This window comes from Ascidia mentula, chromosome 2 (genome assembly GCF_947561715.1).
Source record: "Ascidia mentula chromosome 2, kaAscMent1.1, whole genome shotgun sequence".
In the NCBI taxonomy this organism is placed as follows: Eukaryota; Metazoa; Chordata; class Ascidiacea; order Phlebobranchia; family Ascidiidae; genus Ascidia; species Ascidia mentula.
This window is the reverse complement of record NC_138567.1, coordinates 8,477,910-8,497,056: the sequence shown is the minus strand read 5'-3', so window position 1 is coordinate 8,497,056 and position 19,147 is coordinate 8,477,910. Positions and strand designations below refer to the sequence as shown.

At 43.0% G+C, this 19,147-nt stretch overlaps 2 protein-coding genes across 3 annotated transcripts; one reads left to right on the top strand and one right to left on the bottom strand.

Annotated features, from left to right (window-relative positions):
- Positions 1-34: 34 nt before the first annotated feature.
- Positions 35-5,347, bottom strand: LOC145890734 (delta(14)-sterol reductase TM7SF2-like). Its single transcript, XM_082981879.1, has 12 exons — positions 5,156-5,347; positions 4,993-5,089; positions 4,116-4,333; positions 3,683-3,925; positions 3,041-3,212; positions 2,814-2,962; positions 2,559-2,708; positions 2,292-2,417; positions 2,063-2,231; positions 1,925-2,005; positions 1,638-1,766; positions 35-1,290 (listed from the first exon to the last, which is right to left on the bottom strand). The coding sequence occupies exons 1-12, from the start codon at positions 5,309-5,311 to the stop codon at positions 1,130-1,132; spliced, it is 1,851 nt and encodes a 616-aa protein (XP_082838005.1). The 5' UTR covers positions 5,312-5,347; the 3' UTR covers positions 35-1,129.
- Positions 5,348-6,828: 1,481 nt separating this feature from the next.
- Positions 6,829-13,963, top strand: LOC145889027 (uncharacterized). 2 transcript variants are annotated; one of them, XM_082979902.1, is made up of 12 exons: positions 6,829-7,369; positions 7,619-7,728; positions 7,842-7,906; positions 7,977-8,562; positions 8,638-8,682; positions 8,757-8,887; positions 11,080-11,223; positions 11,603-11,669; positions 11,801-11,889; positions 11,974-12,178; positions 12,428-12,567; positions 12,766-13,963. In XM_082979902.1, exons 1-12 carry the CDS (start codon positions 6,924-6,926, stop codon positions 12,937-12,939), a joined length of 2,202 nt encoding a protein of 733 aa, XP_082836028.1. In that variant the 5' UTR covers positions 6,829-6,923; the 3' UTR covers positions 12,940-13,963. The 2 variants fall into 2 exon arrangements, with proteins under 2 accessions (XP_082836028.1, XP_082836027.1); XM_082979901.1 differs by having other exon boundaries at positions 8,635-8,682.
- The last annotated feature ends 5,184 nt before the right edge of the window (positions 13,964-19,147 follow it).

The following is a 19,147-nucleotide window of genomic DNA, read 5'->3' as shown; positions in this document are numbered from 1 at the left end:
AAAAACATGTTAAGGCTTATTACCATCACAATATCAACCAGAGCATGTTTTATTCATTGTACGCCAAACGTAATGCTGAAAGAATCCTGTAATGCCAAAGGTGAAGATTTGGTCTTGGATTAGTTGCACCAGTTACATCAGTAGCTGAATTTATTTTAGGCAATACAGTTGGTGAAGAACAAGGTATTCTGTGTTAGCTCTACAACAAAACTACAGGTAAATGTTAAAGAGCTATTCATTGCAGTGGCTTCCAACCAGCATAAAGCATGTTAGACACCTTCAGTAGAAGACCAGTGTGATGCAATCACTGCATTCATAGGGTGCACCTGGTTGGACTTCTTGTCATATTATTGCTTAAGGAAATGAAGGCTGGAGACCACTGTACCAATGACACACAACATAATGCAAACTAAAGTTAATTACATCAGGTCAACAATAGTACTAATGTGGAAAATTTCAATCACGGCTGCACGACAACATAGAAATAACATGAGACTGATTGGAGCAAGATACCGCAAAAAATATCTCTCCATGCAGCATCGAGCTGATGACGAAGAAATTACACAAAAAAAACAATAAAATGGAGGCACACGGAGAGCGATTTCCCGACCAAAGAAAACTATGTACACATCAATAACTGGATATTGTAGCACAATAGATTTCAGTGAAAAATATCAATTTTATATACTCAGAAAACCATATGGCTCGCTACAGAACTTTCGCCAAACAATACATTACACTACACATAGAAATGATTGTTCAAACTACTACAAAGAGTGTGGTCAGTTTTGGATCATGCTTCAGGTAAAAAAGTTACATAGACGTAGTCTCAGCCAGCACGATTGTTGAAAGAATTAGAATTAGTGATTCAAGTTTCGGCAATGTTCACACTTCACTAACACTAACATTAGCTAATTATTCCAACATCTACCAAAATTCACAAATTTGCATTTGAGTCAGACAGATGCAGTTCAAAATCTGACAACATGCTGGCAGTAAGACAGCTTGCCAGGACTGAAGTTCTTCATTTATACACCAACAAACTTTGGGTTGAACATGGATTGACGCCAACACTAAAACTGCCATCCTGAGGTCATAAAGTCTATAACATCACCTTTTCCCACTTTGTTCAAAACACATAGGGGATGACCCTGTACTTGACGCGCTGGCAATAAACTGTCCAGGCATGTCCGTGCTTCTCATCACACTGCCCGTCGCAGCGAAGTGCTCGATGACAAAGCAGCACTGTCACAAACACAGGGTAATACCACGGCAAGAGGTGTTCAAACCCTGTTGAAAAAATACACAAATATGACTTTAAATGACAAGGAAGTTATTATTACCCAGAGTATGTATTTTTTGAATCTGCAGTAACACCTCTAAAAAGTTGTATATTGTTCAACACATTTTAAATTGAAAGTAAACACATTTTTCATTGAGTCCTTATTCGACTTGATGTGGTATTTAATTGTGGCAAGTGATATGCAAGTATAATTTGTTCAAATACAATCTTTGGTTGTGTAAATGTGTTAAAATTGTTTATTGGGGACGTTCAAAACATTGTTTTTTAAATCACCTACACTAAATCAGGTAGTTATCAGATGATAAAGTATTGTTTTATTACAAAAGTTTTGTACCACATGCAAAGCTCCATCCCAGCCCAACTAGAATTTCACCAAGGTAGTTTGGATGACGAACAACTCCCCACAATCCAGAGACAAGCAGCCTGTGCCCATCTGGTTTTGATGCAGGCAAACTTTCCATGTCTGTTAAGTGCAAAAATCCAATGACAATAGGCTGTTTTGACAAAAACTGGTTAGCTCTGTACACACTATATTGCAGTACAGCAATAAATCAACAAAGGTATGTTTGCGAACCAACAAAGCAAGTCTAGTGCCTGCTTTTCTTTGCCTACACAACTTACTGGACAAACTGGGGTCGTAAGGATTCTGCCTGAACCTACTCTTCTGAATGCCAGAAAGCACAATGAACAACATTCCCGCCACTGTAAACCAACACAGTTAGTTAACTGCAATTGCCTAATAACTACAAGAACACTTACCATAACACACCCCAGTTAGGGCCATGGACAAGTTGGACAACTTCTGTGGATGTTCGGCAACATATTTAACAACAAGTGAGTAGACAAACGGAACCAACACAAGTTCACCAAAGAATTGAACAAATCCGAGCCCTTCGTTTTTGATATCAAACATAAATGGACACTGGGACTGCACAAACATCAAGATGTGATTAAAATGCACCAGAAACATGGGGTGAAATTGTATTACCTCATCCCAGAAGAACTCCATTATAATGTAGATCATTTGGGACACTCCAACAAAAAGAAGCATAGTTGGAATTTCACCACCATTTTTTTCATAAGCACGCTGCAGCTCAATCATAACCACAACCAACTACACATATAAAATAGCCTTAAACATTGTAAAATTAACAAGTCAGTTTTTTTTTAATTTTGGTCATAGTTTAACAAACTTAAAAGTCATACTTTCAAAATTATTGGGTCACAAAAATCATCCTAGATATGATATGCTCACCCATCCACCCATTGATGGTCGATAAAGATATAACTTTAAATCGAATACTGTTCCGAAACGAGGATGCATTTCACGACCAAGAAAACTATCATAAATTGGTGAACCTGTGTTTGCTCTGGGGTTTATTTCTTCTGCAGGCACTCCGAAAGACTAAAATGATAACAAAAATTCAATGTAAATGTTGAAATACATTTGTTATTTATGCCTTATTAGTGAGAAAAATACCACAGGTGCAGCACATTTTAAAATCTATACCTTCAGGTAGCAGAAAATGGTAGCTGCATAAGAGAAAACAGTGCCTGTAACTGCAATTTTGAACATCTTTGCATGAACAATGGTAACTGGTATCTTGTAGTGAAACATCAAACCATAGGCAATGAATGTCAGAATAAGTGTGTACATGGCTGCAAAAGTGTAAATTGAATTAAATTTGTACATTTATATAATTTTAGCAAACTTTATGTATATACACAGGAGCTCACCGCTAATCCTGTAGGGAAGGCGTTTTCCATGCATGGTTGGTGGGCCTTCAAGAATATATCCAAAAGGTAGAATATAAATGATGGCATGGAATAGTAAGAATCCAAAGAAAATCAGCACAGACTCTAGGTCATAATATCCCTTGAGTGTACGAGGTATCATTGAGATGTTGAACTGAAAAAGTAAAAATTGTAGCTACACAAGTAATCCTTCGAAAATCAAAGCCAAAGCTAAAATGCTGTTGATCATATTAGTAAACGTTTCGAACACATACTGGGTTCATCATCAGTACTATAATGAGCGAATGTACTGATGATGAACCCAGCATGTGTTCGAAACGTTTACTTATATGATCAACAGCATTTTAGCTTTGGCTTTCATTTTCAAAGTTATTCACTCCAAATATTTTGCACGCAAGTAATCCATTTTCAGATTTTAAGCAGCAGTTGATTGGTGCAAACCAAACATTTTTTAGCCATTAACATTGACAAGGTAACTAAATCAACTGTGTTTAAAACAAAACAGGACGATCACAATAGAAACTAGTTGCGCACAATACAGTGGCATTTACTAAAGCTGCAAACTTCATTCTTCACAAAGCATACAAGATAAACAATAGGAAAAACATTTGTTCAAACACTTACTTTTGTGACACTGCAATCCTTAGCAGTGCACCCCAACAATACCAAACAAGGCAGAATGGGTATGGTGGCATATATGAGAAATGTGCCCAAGACTCCACCGAATTCCTTTTCATACTCCTTTTTAGACTTTGAACCAGAAGACGTCGTAAAGGTAATATGTTCTTCCTCTGAAACTTGATTTTTTATCCTTTGTCTTGTAACCATGTAGCGTGAATCAGGGACAGGAGATTCAGTGAATAAAGTCTGCAACACATAAACAATATATATATATATATATTATTATTGATGATTCACCTAGTCCCACAGCTTAACTATAGTTTATCACATCAGCCTCTAAGCATGCGATATACTGAAAGTATTCAAACATAAAAATTTGCTATATGTAGCCCTATAGTTTTAAACTAAGAAGAGTAAAGCTTATTTCAACATTTACCTTTGACTTGGTAACCGTAACGGTGCCTGCAGAATCTGTTTTCTTTTCAGTGATTTGTTCAGTTACTTGTCTTATTGCACTCCCAGTGTCTGAGCGCTTGACTACAACCGTCAGTCGTTTGTCCTCCTGAGAAGAAGATGATGACTCTGTGCTCGGAAGCTTCTTCTTTCTTCCTCGTGATGGACTCTTTTTCTCAATGCCATCAACAGTAGTTTTTGCTGGAGAAAAAACCCAAATACATCAAAAGTAGTTTTAGCAAATGAAAATATATATATATATACATTTATCAACATCATATTATAATTGTCTAGTCACAAAAAGACCAGTAAAAAGCAAAGTGTCAAGCCAGGTATTTTTGGGTGTGCAAGGCGGTAAAACTAAACCAGTATTACTTTTGCATCACATGGCCTGCATGCAAAACCGCATGACCAAAGGTCTTATTCTTACATTTCCTGTCATTTTTTTTAACTGAGCCTATTGGTCCACTTGTTGTGAAACACCAGGCTAAAGCTACACAAACACCAAGCAGCCCTTTATGCAAAAAGACTTGATTTTTATGCGTTTGTTTGAGTATAAAACAGATTTGCATTTTTGTGTTTCAATTAAATTGACATTTGCAGTCAATCAAACCAACTATTTTTGTATCAGGACTATAGTATCTACATTTAGTTTTCAACAACTTAACATCTTGCAAATGTTAAACACTAATGGACAGAACACAAATGTTTTTTTCTATATTTAACTGAATCTGAACATCTCATTACATTTACAGTCACCATTTAAACACAGACAGTGTAGTGTTTAATATATACTAAACTACTAATATTAATTTTCATAGACCTAAGATCCACATAAAATTACAAAGAGAAAAAAAAACCTTTCGATTTTCTTCCAGGGCTGCGACCAGGAGATCTCGATCTTCTGCGGGAGCGGGCAGGAGATTTGGATCTTTTAGGCCTAAATACTTCTTCGGACTGCAACAATAAATATAAATGTGTTAACCTTTCAGAAAATCTTTACTATCTGCTTGATAGCATTACCGAGAGAAACTTTAGCTCAACCTCCATAGCAGTCCCATCCTCAAATATAACTTCAGCCGTTTCTTCAATTTCATCAATTTCTTTAACCTCAGCATGGAAGTACAGTGAACTTCCTGGCCATTTGGCCATAACCTTATCTCCCTTTGACCACTTCATTGCACTAAATAAGTTGGCGGCACGCTAATCACTACGTTGCTCTAAATACAAGGAGACAATTTTGCAAATTTGGCAACACTTAAGTCAGATCAGATACCTCTAAGCTGTTGCTAAATCAATGCCGACGTGCAGGTTGCAAGTATTTTCTACTCGGAAATTTAACACTTATCGGCTATCGCGCCCAACACCGCAGCCACTTACGAACTTTTGACACTCAAATATTTGGGCGCAACCTCTCAAATACTTGGGCGCACAACTTTTACATCGCCAGACAAAACATATCATTACTTTTACGTTCCATCAAACACATTTTAAGCTAACAACATTTATCAATGCCGAAACTCCACATTAACAAGCACGTACAGATAAACGCAACCCCGCCAACGATCCGGTATAATAGGCGGAAAATGTTTGAACTGTTTCTGACCAATCACAGCAGTAGAAATCTTAAACTAATGACGTCACTTTTAGTTCTGTTCACTTCGGTGCTTTCGCTATGTGTAATATTTGAGTGGACTGCAATATGTTTCATGCGAAACGCACGCTTGCCATGCTAAAAAAATGATTTAAGACTCACGGTTTGTCGCATAAATTCCAAAGAAGTATTTCAACGATCATGGCATCTACTTTATAGGTTTGCAGAATATTTTGAATCAAATTGCAAAATATTCAACCATATATCATCGCTCATACCAGTAGTGCAAGATAGTATCAATTTCTTCACAAATTGGCGAAACGCTTATTTGGTAAATGATGAAAGTGGACTCTGGCGCTCGTGGGCGCTAAAGATTTATTTTGACCGGTTTGTGTCTCTGTTGCGTGGTTAAAGTACCTACCCAAGCCGGTGTAGTGCCTAGAGAGATACGCTGCGTAAGTTTATGATATTACCCATTCCAGTGTAATTTTCTGAATGACTGAAAGATCCAGCAATAGTGGTGCAGGAGTTATTCAGTTCAAACGCGAAACGTTCTGAATAGGTAAAATGTGGTAATGACAACAATATAACAAAAGGTTAGTTGACGTTAATAAAAAAATAAAAAAAATATTACCACCAGCAGTTTAATATCATCATATTTACGTGTTTGGTTTGCACAGCATGTAAACGTTAACCAGCCACGCAATGGTTTACCACTCAAACTAACCAAGTGAGGCTGACAAAGCCACCAGGCCAGCAACAACCGCAAAAGCGCACTGCGCAATTTTTGCAAAGAGAGAGAGAGGCGCGCGCAATTCAGTTGCGGAGAGAGACAGGCTTCTCTCTAGCCCACCAAAGTGGGGCCATTTTTTCTTTAAAGCACGACTCTGCAGCTTGTTTGCGCGTCGGGAGCCTTTTTAGAGCGAGGCCCACCAGGCTGCTGCTGGGCGATTGTGTTTGGGCAGTTGCGTGGCGTTTGCTAGTTTAGCTTTAAAAGCTTATGTTATACAATCGTGTTGTAGCATGGCTAAATTCTGTGTTTTCCTGCAATGTCAGTGAGAGAAAAAACAGTTCTAAAATTCTTTGTTATTTATTCAGTTCCATATTCTGTGTAGTAATCGTTATAGCACCCACTGAAGTGCTGCTCTGGCAGGACTCTAATAAAAATCTCAACATCAGCGGTTTTTGTGACAAGCCATGGAAGGTTTACCATACCAAAGCTTCCGGTTAGAAGTTCCCAGTCCCTCTGGAAGTGACGACTCAGGCATAGGGTTATCTCCCAATCCTCCCCCTGGCGATTTAAGGGCGTGCGGTACTTACGCCTCGGAAAACCCCCAGGAATCCCATTTCGTCAGCAGAAGTTTCTATGCCGGAGAATGCGCGGAAGGCGTCGCATTCAACCAGTGGGCTTATAACCAACTGGGCCCCGACGTCAACGGCAGTTACCTGACGGATTCCACAGATAACAAGAAGCTTCCAATACTCAATCCGAATTGCAACAAAGATAGTTACAGCCAAGAAATAGACATCTTCTTGGAATCCATTTCAGTTCAGGAGAAATCTACCAACAAAAATAGTCGCAAAAAAGCGAACTCCCAAGTCCCGAAGTGCCTTATCAACGAAGACCTTAACAGCAAGCAAATGTGAGCCCCAGTTTATTTCTTTACTTTTGACTTGTCACGTGCGAAACATTCTCTTCAAAAATTATTGTTGGGTAGTCGAGACTGGTCATGATGGGTTGATAATTACAGGTGCACAGAATTCAAATTAGGCTTGTCATACGGGGTGTCTATAACTGGGCGCACGGCGCGTAATACCTTAGTCATTCGTGTTATGCAGTCATGATGTGTCCACTCGTGTGGTGTTAACATGTTTACCGTTTGTGGATACAGTTTGAAACTCGAAAGGTGCCTTCAGCCAAAAACCGGGAACGGGAAGCCAAGGCAGACCTCGTCCAAGAGAAAGATGAATCAAACCAAGAAGGGAGATGGAAGGCGTCCAGGTTAGTTTGCTTATAGGATTTACCTGAGGACTTAAGATTCATTGCTGTCCTCGTCTTTAACAAATATGCATACAACCCTACACCGGCGTAACTACTTTGCACTTGTGTTACAGCTATTTATCCTGGCGTCCGTCCAAAGACTGTGAGAGAGGTGCTACAGCATATGCGTCAGTCAGGGGTGGGTATTCATGCTGAAAAAGCTACATTAAGTTTGCTGCTTGGGTTTTAACACCTACGTTTTTTATTAGCAAAAGGGACGCGCTCAACCCCGCCAGCGTCAACAACGCCAAATCCCATTCCCGTCTCAAAACCAACCTGTCATGCCGCATGTACCACAACCCATGGCAAACATGGCGTTCTCGCCCCGTGCCCCAGTCAGCCACGAATTCATGGATCAGTTCAGACCAACTGGCTCACCACCACTTCACCCTAACATGGGGTTCCCGTCTCCAGCCTCCAACTACTCTGAGACTCCACCACCTTCCTATATTTCAGAAGGCAGTGTGATGGGCGACTATGACCCTAGCTTCGACGACATGGGCGTACAACCCAATATCTCGCCCTTCGACCAAAACCAAATGTGTTCCGCCAATGTCTTCACTTGCGCCGAGCCCAACTACATTCAGTCAGCAAGTCCCTTAACTACGGTGGCCGCAAGCACCCCGTACCAGAATCCGGGAGCTTGTTACCCGGTACCCAACTTTCCCGCTCAACAACCCTCCTTTGCCCCCGCCGACGAATACAACGACATGCATGCATTTGTTACTTCGCAAAATTTCGTCACTCAAGAGAACTTCCCCAGCTATTCCTGCATGAGCGGCGCGCCCACATACGGTAAGCCATAGTTTACTGGTTGTTTGTATTGTGTATCATCTGTTGCTTATCGTTTTCTTTGATATTGGCCAGCAGAAACATCAACAACCACCATGATGTCTCCATACACTCCGGCTATTGGTGAGTTTTGTCACATAATCCGCTTGGTTATTGTGCGTCGCATTTGAGTAACTCTTTTACTTGTTATTCCTAAGGCGTCGAAGGACACGAGCCAGTCAACATCATTCACCAACTGGTTGTAAATGGGAGTGTGGAAGAGCTTTCTGGGTGTTTGAGTCAACTCGCGCCCAACATCTTCGTCAATGCTAAGGACGACAAAGGAATGGTGAGTCCAATTAATAACGTGATTTGAACTTTAGCAAAAACACTAATGCCGGAGGCCTTTCAAGCCAATATTGCTTCTGCGGTTCGTTCGACAGCAGAAACTATTTCTCGAAAATTTCCGAATTCTCCCTACTATCTTGTAGTCTGTCTACCGGGGGCCGTAATTACGCTGCGCATTTGAAATTTACTTTCGGCATTTGCATTGTAACGCGGCGCAGGATAGGCCGGGATATGTCGAAGGTCGTAATTTTCCCCAGCGCGTCGTAAGACGTAAGTGGTAAGCGCCTTCCGAGTCCGTTGCGCTGCACAAAGCGTTTTATATAGGCCAAGTCCACATTATTGAGCTTTCTGCCAACACGTTCACTCAACCGATCACGTTCCTAAATTAAATGTAAATGCGCTAGGATTAAGGGATTATATGTATTCTGTGTTTTGGCTTTCACACCCAATTGTCGCAGAGGCGTACACTAATATTTTAATCTCAACTGGAAACTTGTGTTTTTTTTGCCGTGACAAAAGAGCTTCAGTTTCCACGAGGCACATGACAGCTCACAACACGACAAAGTTAATATTTATCCAATTCGAGGAACTAGTTGGTAGTTGGCACTCTTGCGCAAACATTACATACATACAGCGTTTGTTTTCACGAGCGGAGGGTCAAAGAGGAACTGGCGGGGGCGGCGTAACCACAGCCGTTGCTTTACGAGAATAAAAACTTCGCAACTTCTATTCTAAGCCAAAGCATATACTCCCAAGCGTGTGGTGACTGATAACGACGTAATGTGATTGTGCATGGCCTGCGCCCTGAACTTTGGCAATTAGGTTGCACACTTTCCACAACTTAACTGCTGCACCATGTTAGCGTGTGTGTGCGCCTGCGCAGCCGACTGTTTCAACACGCAATGTTGCTTGGGTTAAACGGAGATCGTAGCAATCCCTCCTTGTCTCTGTTTCCATTAATCCTTGTGCGCACAAACGCGAAATGTTTCAATTATTTTTTTAAACTAGCTGGCTGTTTTAGGCAATGTAAAACAGCGATGCGAGGTAGTCGATGCCCTGCTAGTGAACTGACGAGGATCTATGCCCGGGGGGCTAACGTACGAACCTGCAAAGACAGGACAAAAATTACCTTGCTAAAAATGTGTTGAAGCGTACAAGTCACGTGTATCGATTGTTCTTATGTTGCGATCCGTGACTGGCCTTGGGATTTTGAGTGCAGCGGAATTTTTCTATTGCTTCTCGTTTTTTGGCGATTAAAACCAACGTTCCTAAAACGGAAAGTCCGACAATACAGGTCGCGGAATTTTTTCGCCCAGCGCTGTGCGTTGATGCGTGAAGGTCGCACCCTTTGCGTTTGTCTTCCTCGCAAAAAAAAATTTTCGACTCGATTCATCGAAGGAAATTCCATAACGGTATCTTTAGGCGGTCACGTTGAGGTTACCGTTTGCTTTCGGCCTTCTCGCTTTGCACATCCGATAAATCCAAGGGAAAAACTGGCACCCACCTATACCGTGACACGAAGTGGTTCAATGGCCTTCAAAGGGATAGGGGATGCCTGGTTGTTAACAAAGCATTCCCTTGGCCTTCATTGGCTGGAATGGCGCAGCCGCCTTCTATGACGTATTTGCCTCACATCCGGAGATGATGCGACTATAGTATTTTTGACGGACGAGACGCGGGCATCGAGTCAATTCAATTTGTGTTGATGCTCTGTGTAAGCGACTGCTCTCACGAACGCACGGCACGACAGGCATCTGTTCGAGCTTTCTACGCTTTAACGCTTGCGCGTGCACATGCACGCGCGGCATTTAGCGTCAAGCCCGAAAATGTCAGTATCTTTGCAGAATCGAAGGCGCAGAACCGAACTTTTGTAATATCGCTAAAGAAAAGATCCCCTATCGGCCAGAAGGTCTTGTAGGACCCACGATAATACGAAAGGTGATCTGTTCTGTTCCGTGTAAAGAAATCGCAGCACAATGAAAGCGCCGCCCCTATGAGATATCGATTCATGCGCAAAAAAATTGTTTCACCGTGCGTGGTGATTCATTCTTTGTGTATTTCGTTAGCTCGGCAGCCCACTGACGGTAATACAGTGCCTCAGGACAGAACATGAACCAGCTTTACTGCTTGTTTGCTTTTCCTCATGTCTCATTTAAATCATCATCCTCAACCGCCACGTTTTTTGTGTTTCAGACGCCGCTTATTTATGCAGTGAAAATGGGCAATGTCGAAGTTGTGGGGGAATTGTTGAAATGGGGAGCTGACCCTGGTATTCTAGCGAACGACGGTCAGAATCTACTTCACTTTGCAGCAGAACTGGAGAACCCAAAGATGTTGGTAAGTCGTGCGGCGCCAAGGACTTTTATGTGAATGGGGGTGTTTCCGGCGCGGCAAAAAAGCATTTAAAACATCGTACGGCATTTTCCTGGAATCAGCAATTATATGTGCGTCTCGGGCTCCGATTTTGGACACCCTTTCTGCCTGGGGAAGCAGAAATATAAACGGACACGTCTAGACTCCGAGCAGATCATGTAGGCTACACGTGACGTGCGATTGATTTCGATTTGCGCCAAAGAAAGAACGGGGTTTTCTTTTTTTGATAAATGCGCTTAACGTACAATACGAATCTTCGTTTCAAATAAAAATAGATTTGCATATCGACTAAAATATGAACTGTGGGGGCGTGATTTTCACGGGCTTTTGTTTTTCGTTGCAGGACTTTCTCGCAACCACAGTGCCCCTGTTCCGCAAGCTGGTGAATGGTACGGCCACGATGAAAGCAGGTAAGAACGACTTCGTTGATTTGCCTAACCAAATCCAAGCGATTGTTGCTACGACAATGATCGGAAGGTGGCGGGAGGGTCGGCTTTTTTTGGAATTGTGCTTGACCAGGCTGCTTGTGTGTCATTTGCAGGTCGCACCCCGCTTCACATCGCCACCGAGCAGAAACGTCAAGTGAACATGGTCGTTCTCATGCAGCACGGCGCTTCCCTCACAGCCAAGGTAACGAGCCGTTCTCTATTCACAAGACCACCTTTTCGCATGGTTTTAGGCCCGTGTGTTAATCTATTAATTCTCCACACGTAGGAACAACACGGCGGATGGTCTGCACTCCATATGGCTGTCAAAAACGCCGACGTGAAAGCGACACAGGAAATCCTGTCCTTCGCCGCCTATGGCTCGAGTGCTGGCGAATCAGGGACTCCCACCAAGCCACGTGATCTGGATGCCCTGCGCGAGGTTGTGTGTCAACGCGCCTACAACGAGAACACAGCGATCCACTTTGCTGCTGGTAAGTGCTGCTGAGGTCGTTTATTTTTGTAGCTGTTTTTAACCACCCGCCCTGTCATTACCGGAAATCCATAAATACACAAGCGCATTGGTTGCATACATAAATAAAAAGGCTGTATGTGGCGTCGGTAAAGCGCGGTTGCACCCCCTTTTGCGCGCGAAAATGCCATGACGTTTAAAGGTCGCAGTTGCTCGCAAGGGTGAGACGTTTTTTTTTAATGTATTCTTTATATCCTTTCCTTGTGTACAGAGCTCCAAGTGACATCAAGCGCTCTTGCTGAAGCTCAATCGTTGATCATTAATCTGCTTTTGGACAACGAGGCTGATCCGTCGATCAAAAACCACCAGAACCAGTTGCCCATTAACTTGCTCTCGTCTTCCAACTCCCAGGTAAGCAGCGCCCGACGGTGCAGCTTTTGCATTATTGATAGCGACACTACCACTTACCGATCCTTTACTGCGTTGAGCGGTTTATGCTTTGCTCACTCTTTGGCTGAGCATAATCGACGCCGTGTTCGGCCTATAATCCATGTTAGCACTGCAAACACAAGTTCGTCAATTAAAAATCTTCAACCATTTCTTTCGCAGCTCTACGAGCGTTTAAGAGGAGGACGCAGACCTACTCATAGCGGTCGCCCGGCCAACAGCGCCCAGTGCGACATGAGTATGCCTCCGCTGCGACCGGTGCCCGGTGCCCAACCCACCACCACCCGCTTTGGAGGCCCATCCTCGGGGATTCCCCGATCTACTTTCTTGGAATGAATTTCTGTTGTGCAGAATTTACTATAATTGAGGGTTTCCTGTTGCTCTGTTGCTAGCACCATTCCTTCGTGCAGCGCCCGCGATCGCGCGCAAAAACAAACAGCGACCAGCAAGCTTTGCAGTGGGGCAGTACGCCTGCCACACGCGTGTTTGTTTTTGGTAATCGCCCCGCCCCGCGGGCAGTGAGTAAAGATACAATCTGGTGAACTTTACATTTGCGCGCGCTCGCGAGCTCTTGATGACAAAATGTAGCGGCCTGTTCCGCGTTAATCTTATGTTAAACATTTAACCTGAGCAGTGGCAGCAGAAACCCTCGATTTTCTTGTGATCTTCTATGAAGAATGAAATAGCCACGTTTGGACTTAAAGGCTCGCAGTGCGCCCAGCTTAAGATTGAGCGTGCTGCTTCGGCCTGTCCAATACGTGGTTGTTTCCTTTAATGTGGTTCGCCTCGTTATATGAGGCTGTTTTTCCCGTCTTTTCCTTCGCCCTTTTCCGTGTTCGAGCGTAGCATTTCTACGAGGCATTTGCTTCCGTGTCAATGCGTTGCTTTCCATCGTATGAAATGCTAAGTGCGTGTTATATCGATTTTCCCCCGCTTGTAACATTTCAGTGTGATATTTTCCTCACCACCAAACCATATTACATGTGGTGATGATGTTTTTCGCCCCGCAAAACACTTCTGTCACGATTCCCGCTTGTAACACAACGCGATAAATAACGCAAGTACTATAACCAAGCGCAAACCTACCCTTTACAAGTTCCAAGCTGTACACAGACATCGCGTAAAGAAGAAAGTGTGTTGTGTTCAAAGGTCATTGTATGTAGTTTTGAGATTGTCAGTTCGCGTACATGTGCATTTGTGTATATATTGCTGTTGCCGCTTTGAAATGTTTTGTATTTAAACCGTGTTTGTGCGATTTTTGTACAGCGCGTGCATCGTATGACTTCAACCCTTCATCGGGACAATACAGTGTACATATATTCATGCGTGGAATTGCTAACAATAAACAAAAGACACCAAACGTTTTCCTCCGGTTGGGCAAGCAGACAAGGCACAGTCAGGTCGTCGGTTGCCGACGTTGGATGACACAAACGCGCTGTTCAGGACGTGTCGCGTCCTGTAGAGGGATCGTGTGCTCTTTGAATGACATCCTGCTGCGCGGTTAGGTGATTAAGCTTGTACTGTCCGAGCTGTCTGTTGTTTCACATGGCTGCTATGACTTACGTTGCTTGTCTAAATCATGTCTGCCACGAGGCATTTCTTCGACAAAATGTGATTGTGCACCATATTTTTATGGTTTTTTTTTGGTAGGCACGTGGGCTGTGTTGGGGTATTGTTACAGTTTGCTGATTTAAATCAGAAACCATCCAGATGCAATTGAATAAAAATATAAGCGAGGAGATCATTGTTTCTTTGTCAATATCACCACTTTATGGGGTGTACTGCCAAACTCCAACCAGTACTTACGTGTAACTTTTGCTGAAATAAACGCGCAGAAAAGCCTTTGTTTTAAGGCACAATATCTGCTAATATAAAAGCGCTTGGGTAACAATGGTCGACAATAGGCGGCCCGATTTTAACAGTTGGTAATTGCCTTAAAATGAGTAAATTGCTCAAATCAGTGACACGGACGTTCACGACTTTATTTCAGCTGTGGCAAATGGGAGAATAAATACTGGTTAAAGGGGTCGCGACCCTGACTTAAGCACTTTCCCGTTGCGTTAATATTGACAATATCGACGGCAAACATTGTCGAGGCACTGTTTTCACACAGTTACTTAGGCCGTACCGCCTAATTACCACAGGGTTACACCCCAAGCAAAATTTAATGACTGGCGCTGGAAGCTTTGCGCAAGTTTCTCCCGTTGCCGTGTTGTACGACAAAAGCCGTGCCCGGCAACCGGCACCCCAAGGTATTTTATAGGACGTTGAAAATTTCCGACTAAGCCCTGCTATTATCACGCGGCTATTCATTTCGAACAAAACGGCGACCGACGCTCCCATTGTAATTGAAATTCCCGGTTATAATGGGTCTATTTTGATACATCCCGCCTGCGATTAGGCACCGCAATTAGCCGAGTAGTTAAGGAAAACAACATAAAGTTTAAAGATTGTGGGGTTGCGGTTTTGCGTTCCCGACAAAATAAGACTGGAGATTTGGGCAACGCATAAACTACTGTTGAACTATGCACGAAAAAAACATTTTTGCAAAATTCAATTGCATTCAAGGATTGTGCCGGAAGGTCATTCGTTATAGATCGCAGTTGCGCGCGTATACCTTTGGCACTCCCTCACTTAGGTTGCACAACTGACTGGCTTCGAACAAAAGAAACAATAGCTTACGAAACTAGCATCGAAACCCGCCTTTGTGTACTATTTGCCGAGCGCGCTCAAGTACCAAGAATGGAACGACTCTGTCAACAAAGCAAGCTGGTATTGTATCACGGTACAAATGTCGTTGCCCGCAGCTTCTCAAGCTACGTTTTCCGTGCATTGCGTCGTATACGTTTACATGTCAGTCGGGACATCAACAAGTAATTCACTCCGTCTGACACACAGCATATGTAATATGTCGGCATGGTGTTTACAGAGCATCCAGTAACTGTGTATGAGACGTTCAGTGTTGGGGGTTACCGTGATTCAACATGGGTTATAATACCTGAGAGGGATAATCCCGCTTACAGTTGCTCGTCACTGGGGTCGGTTTCTAGCATGTCGTTCTCCTCATAGGCGCAACCGGCTTGCTTGTGGAATTGTGCTTTGGGGGGAGTTTTATGGACCGCTTCTGGGATTAGCTGCTCGTAACTCGAGGTTTGTCCACTTGAAGAGAGTGCGCAACTGATTTAAGTCTATATCCGATACGTTTAATTTGCGCAACCGACACGACAAGAATCTAATTTTACTGGTTTGTAAGTTACCTAAAAAAGATTTGAATCCTAACCCTTCTTGGGAATCTTATTGAATGGTGGTAGATCAGGTTATTGCAATTGGCCATAAATTTGTACGCATGTTGGTGTACTTGATTCCAACTGTTATCAGATCGTATTTTTTAAAATGTACGATTTCCACTGTTAGTCACTGATGCGAACATTCGCACTTTTTGTTGAAAGTTGAAGTTGCAGCAAAGGGTTTTGCCCGCGGCTTTTCATAGACATGTTTCGTCCCCACCGTTTTCGAGCGCATCGCTTTGCATTTTCACAATAAACGGCCCATAGGGCAGCCCCAAGAAAGGTGTCAGCGCACGCCATTAGCTGTCACGGGGTCGACAGAATGCAGCGTCGGCGCCTACAACCGGATCTTCCGCTGTCACAGCACCGCGATCGTTACCTGGCGGACATTACGTTGGCAAACTCATAGCACGCTTAACAAAGAGCGACGAAGTGTCAACAGGGGAAAACAATTAACGAAGAGTCTATTGTTTTGACAAGCCCTTGCCTGTCACAGCGGATGTTATTAGTTTTGGAGGCCGCTGCTGTGAAATCGAATGGCGATAAAATATTAAACAAACGAAGCGTTAACACGACAGGCGCTAAACGCAAGTTGGAAATCAACTTTAGGGCAAAAAATCTTTAGATTCGCTCCCGCAGTATTTCTTCAAGGCAACAAGATGGGTATTTAATATATAAGCACGCAGCGAACACACATACACACACACACACATGCATGCTCGTGTCATAAAAAAAACTCTGTAGGACTTTCAAGTCATGCAATTGCAAACGCCAACCGAAGTAAGTTTTCGCGGAAGTGGGGAAGGCGTGCAAGTCGTTTGTGGGATGACAACTAGCAGGAATTCATCTAATTCGTGCAATTACGCTTGAGGTATTGCATCATACACGACTCGAACTGGGTGTAGATTTGGCACAAACTTGAGGAGAGTGGGATTAGACATTTGTAGGTGCATAGCGACGCATAGCGGCCATATTAAGCTCATAACTAAATTTTCAGGCAGCTCAACAATAGCAAAGAGTCTTCTCATTCGCATGGTGACATGTTTTCTTCACAGACTTGTTGCAATGCACGAGGGTCCAAAAGCAAGCTTTCCCGCCAACAGATGTTGTTTGGCCCTTTCACATAATTTTAAGTAATCTAATGACCCGTTAGGTTATCGCATGGTTTTGGCTAAAAACACCCTACCAGGTGCTGCTCGAATTGATGGTAAAGCCCAATTACAATACCATTTCTTTTCGAGACCTTGGGACTTTCGTTTGTACTTACTTTGGCCAAATACTGCTGCGCTATTAACATCGGTGGAAAAGTAACATGTGCATACAAAAAGTGATTATAATTACCGTGACGTCGACGAAACGCACAGGTCGCTATATTCGTCACGCTGTTAGCGTCCAGTAATTCATTGACGACCGAAACTCGGACTAACCGCGTGATTGTCCACTTCCGGTGGCATCATTGCTGTTCTTAACAAACTTACTGGTTATCTGGTTGCGTCACACCCATGACGACACACAGAAACGTCACGCGGCAAGCGGAAAGTCTTGTTCTTCATTGACTTTATGCAGCTAGCGTACACCGCATTGTCTATGACTGACCCATTTATTGTTGTTTTGCATGCTAGCCACCATGGTTATACACACCGCCCACAGATATCAAGAAAGTTGTAATTTATGCTGATGCCGTTTCCTGTTGATCTTCGGGTCCCACGTTTTTAAAGCTGCGGCGTAAAGATGGTCATCAATCATTGCGTAGGCAGAAAAATGTCATACGCCTAATATGAAATACAAAAAGGTGCTGACGCAGCGTCCGTGGGCACCTATCAAGAAAGATTGGGGAGACGAATTATGCAGATTTGGCGGTTGTACTCTACGCAACATATCGTTTGGCGTATTGTGTTCTACGCGTACGCGTTCAAGTGATAAAAGATAACTATAACTGTACGCAAAACACAGAATGGCAAGATATCATCACATGTTGACGTAAGACATCTATTTTTTCACGAAGTCCATCTTCGTACCAAATGGGACACGAAACTACGCCAAGATAAAATTCGAGTTACATAATGGTTTTTATTGTCAGTCTCACTCTATGACGCGAAAATAGTAATGTTTTTTATAGTTTACTTGTGTTTCGACGTGGATCGATCGAACTCGAGCACTTCTCAACAACTTTACAAATATGCAGCATTGGGGAACTTTTGTTTTCTGACAGAAGAAAAGGTACGCGACGACCAAACATAGCAGATCTTGCATCACATCACAATAAAATAAATAGTAAACAATATCGGCGAGGTATTTCGGGTTTGCTGTTCGCGCTACCGTCTGGGTTGCTCCAGGCGATTCGAACTGCACACCAGCCCGTGGCCTTTGCGGTGCGGTTAATCTGACGTATCCACGGCTGAGGTGATTCTTGGCTCCGAATTCCACGGTTGCGTGTGGCATTACGTAATTGCGGTGTTCGCATACGCGTGTCTGTGAAGCCATTGGATCCATCACGAGCAGTGGTTGGTGCATTTGCGCAAAGGAGGTGTTCTTTCAGCTGTTTATATAGAAGTTTTATATTGATAAAACCCGGTTTAAAATATGTTATTTTGGTGCGGCGGAAGAGCATAGGCGTCACTTTAGAAACACTCAATTTAATTGTTCCTGCTGAGAAGTAGTCGGGATCGATCCCAATCGAAACAATTGGAACATGTTGTTATGAATTCCTGAAACCATGTCCGAATTGTATGAACACGCTTTCGCATTCGTCATTACCAAATTTACCATTAAAATATAGAGACCCAATCAGATACAACAACGAGTAAAGCGTCGCAAACGTAATGAGGACGATAAAAAAATTCCCCGTTTCGCGCCACAATTCCCAAACAAGGCGCCGCGGGCCTTTTCCGAGAAGCCAAGATGTGAATCTGGTCGAACAGCAGTTTTTGGAAATGCAGCGCGCTAATGGCGGTCACGCTTGTTCATGTGCTTAAAAATATCGGGTAACAAGGGAAAAAATGCACGGAATAGACAAGGAGCTTTCGAAACCCTATTTGTCACAAGTCAGTCGCAATGCGGGTTTCCGTTTTCCCTTCTTATTTCTTTTTGCTCTTCAAAAGTTCGAAAGCGAACGGAAGCCTTACGACGGTTTCGTGTCGATTGAAACGCCAACTTTTTAGCATTCAAAAACATGTTGTGTCTCATACGTTGCAGCGAAAAAATATTCTCTCTCTTTGCCTGCGGCCATTCCAGCTGAGCTTTTTGGGTCAGACGCT

Coding starts and splice junctions, on each gene's coding strand:
- LOC145890734 (XM_082981879.1), bottom strand. CDS start 5,311: ATGAAGTGGTCAAAGGGAGATAAGGTTATGGCCAAATGGCCAGGAAGT. Junction 4,334..4,992: donor CCCTGGAAGAAAATCGAAAG/GTTTTTTTTTCT, acceptor TTTTTTCTCCAG/CAAAAACTACTGTTGATGGC. Junction 2,709..2,813: donor CCATTTTCTGCTACCTGAAG/GTATAGATTTTA, acceptor TTATCATTTTAG/TCTTTCGGAGTGCCTGCAGA.
- LOC145889027 (XM_082979901.1), top strand. CDS start 6,924: ATGGAAGGTTTACCATACCAAAGCTTCCGGTTAGAAGTTCCCAGTCCC. Junction 7,370..7,618: donor GACCTTAACAGCAAGCAAAT/GTGAGCCCCAGT, acceptor TTGTGGATACAG/TTTGAAACTCGAAAGGTGCC. Junction 7,907..7,976: donor AGCATATGCGTCAGTCAGGG/GTGGGTATTCAT, acceptor GTTTTTTATTAG/CAAAAGGGACGCGCTCAACC.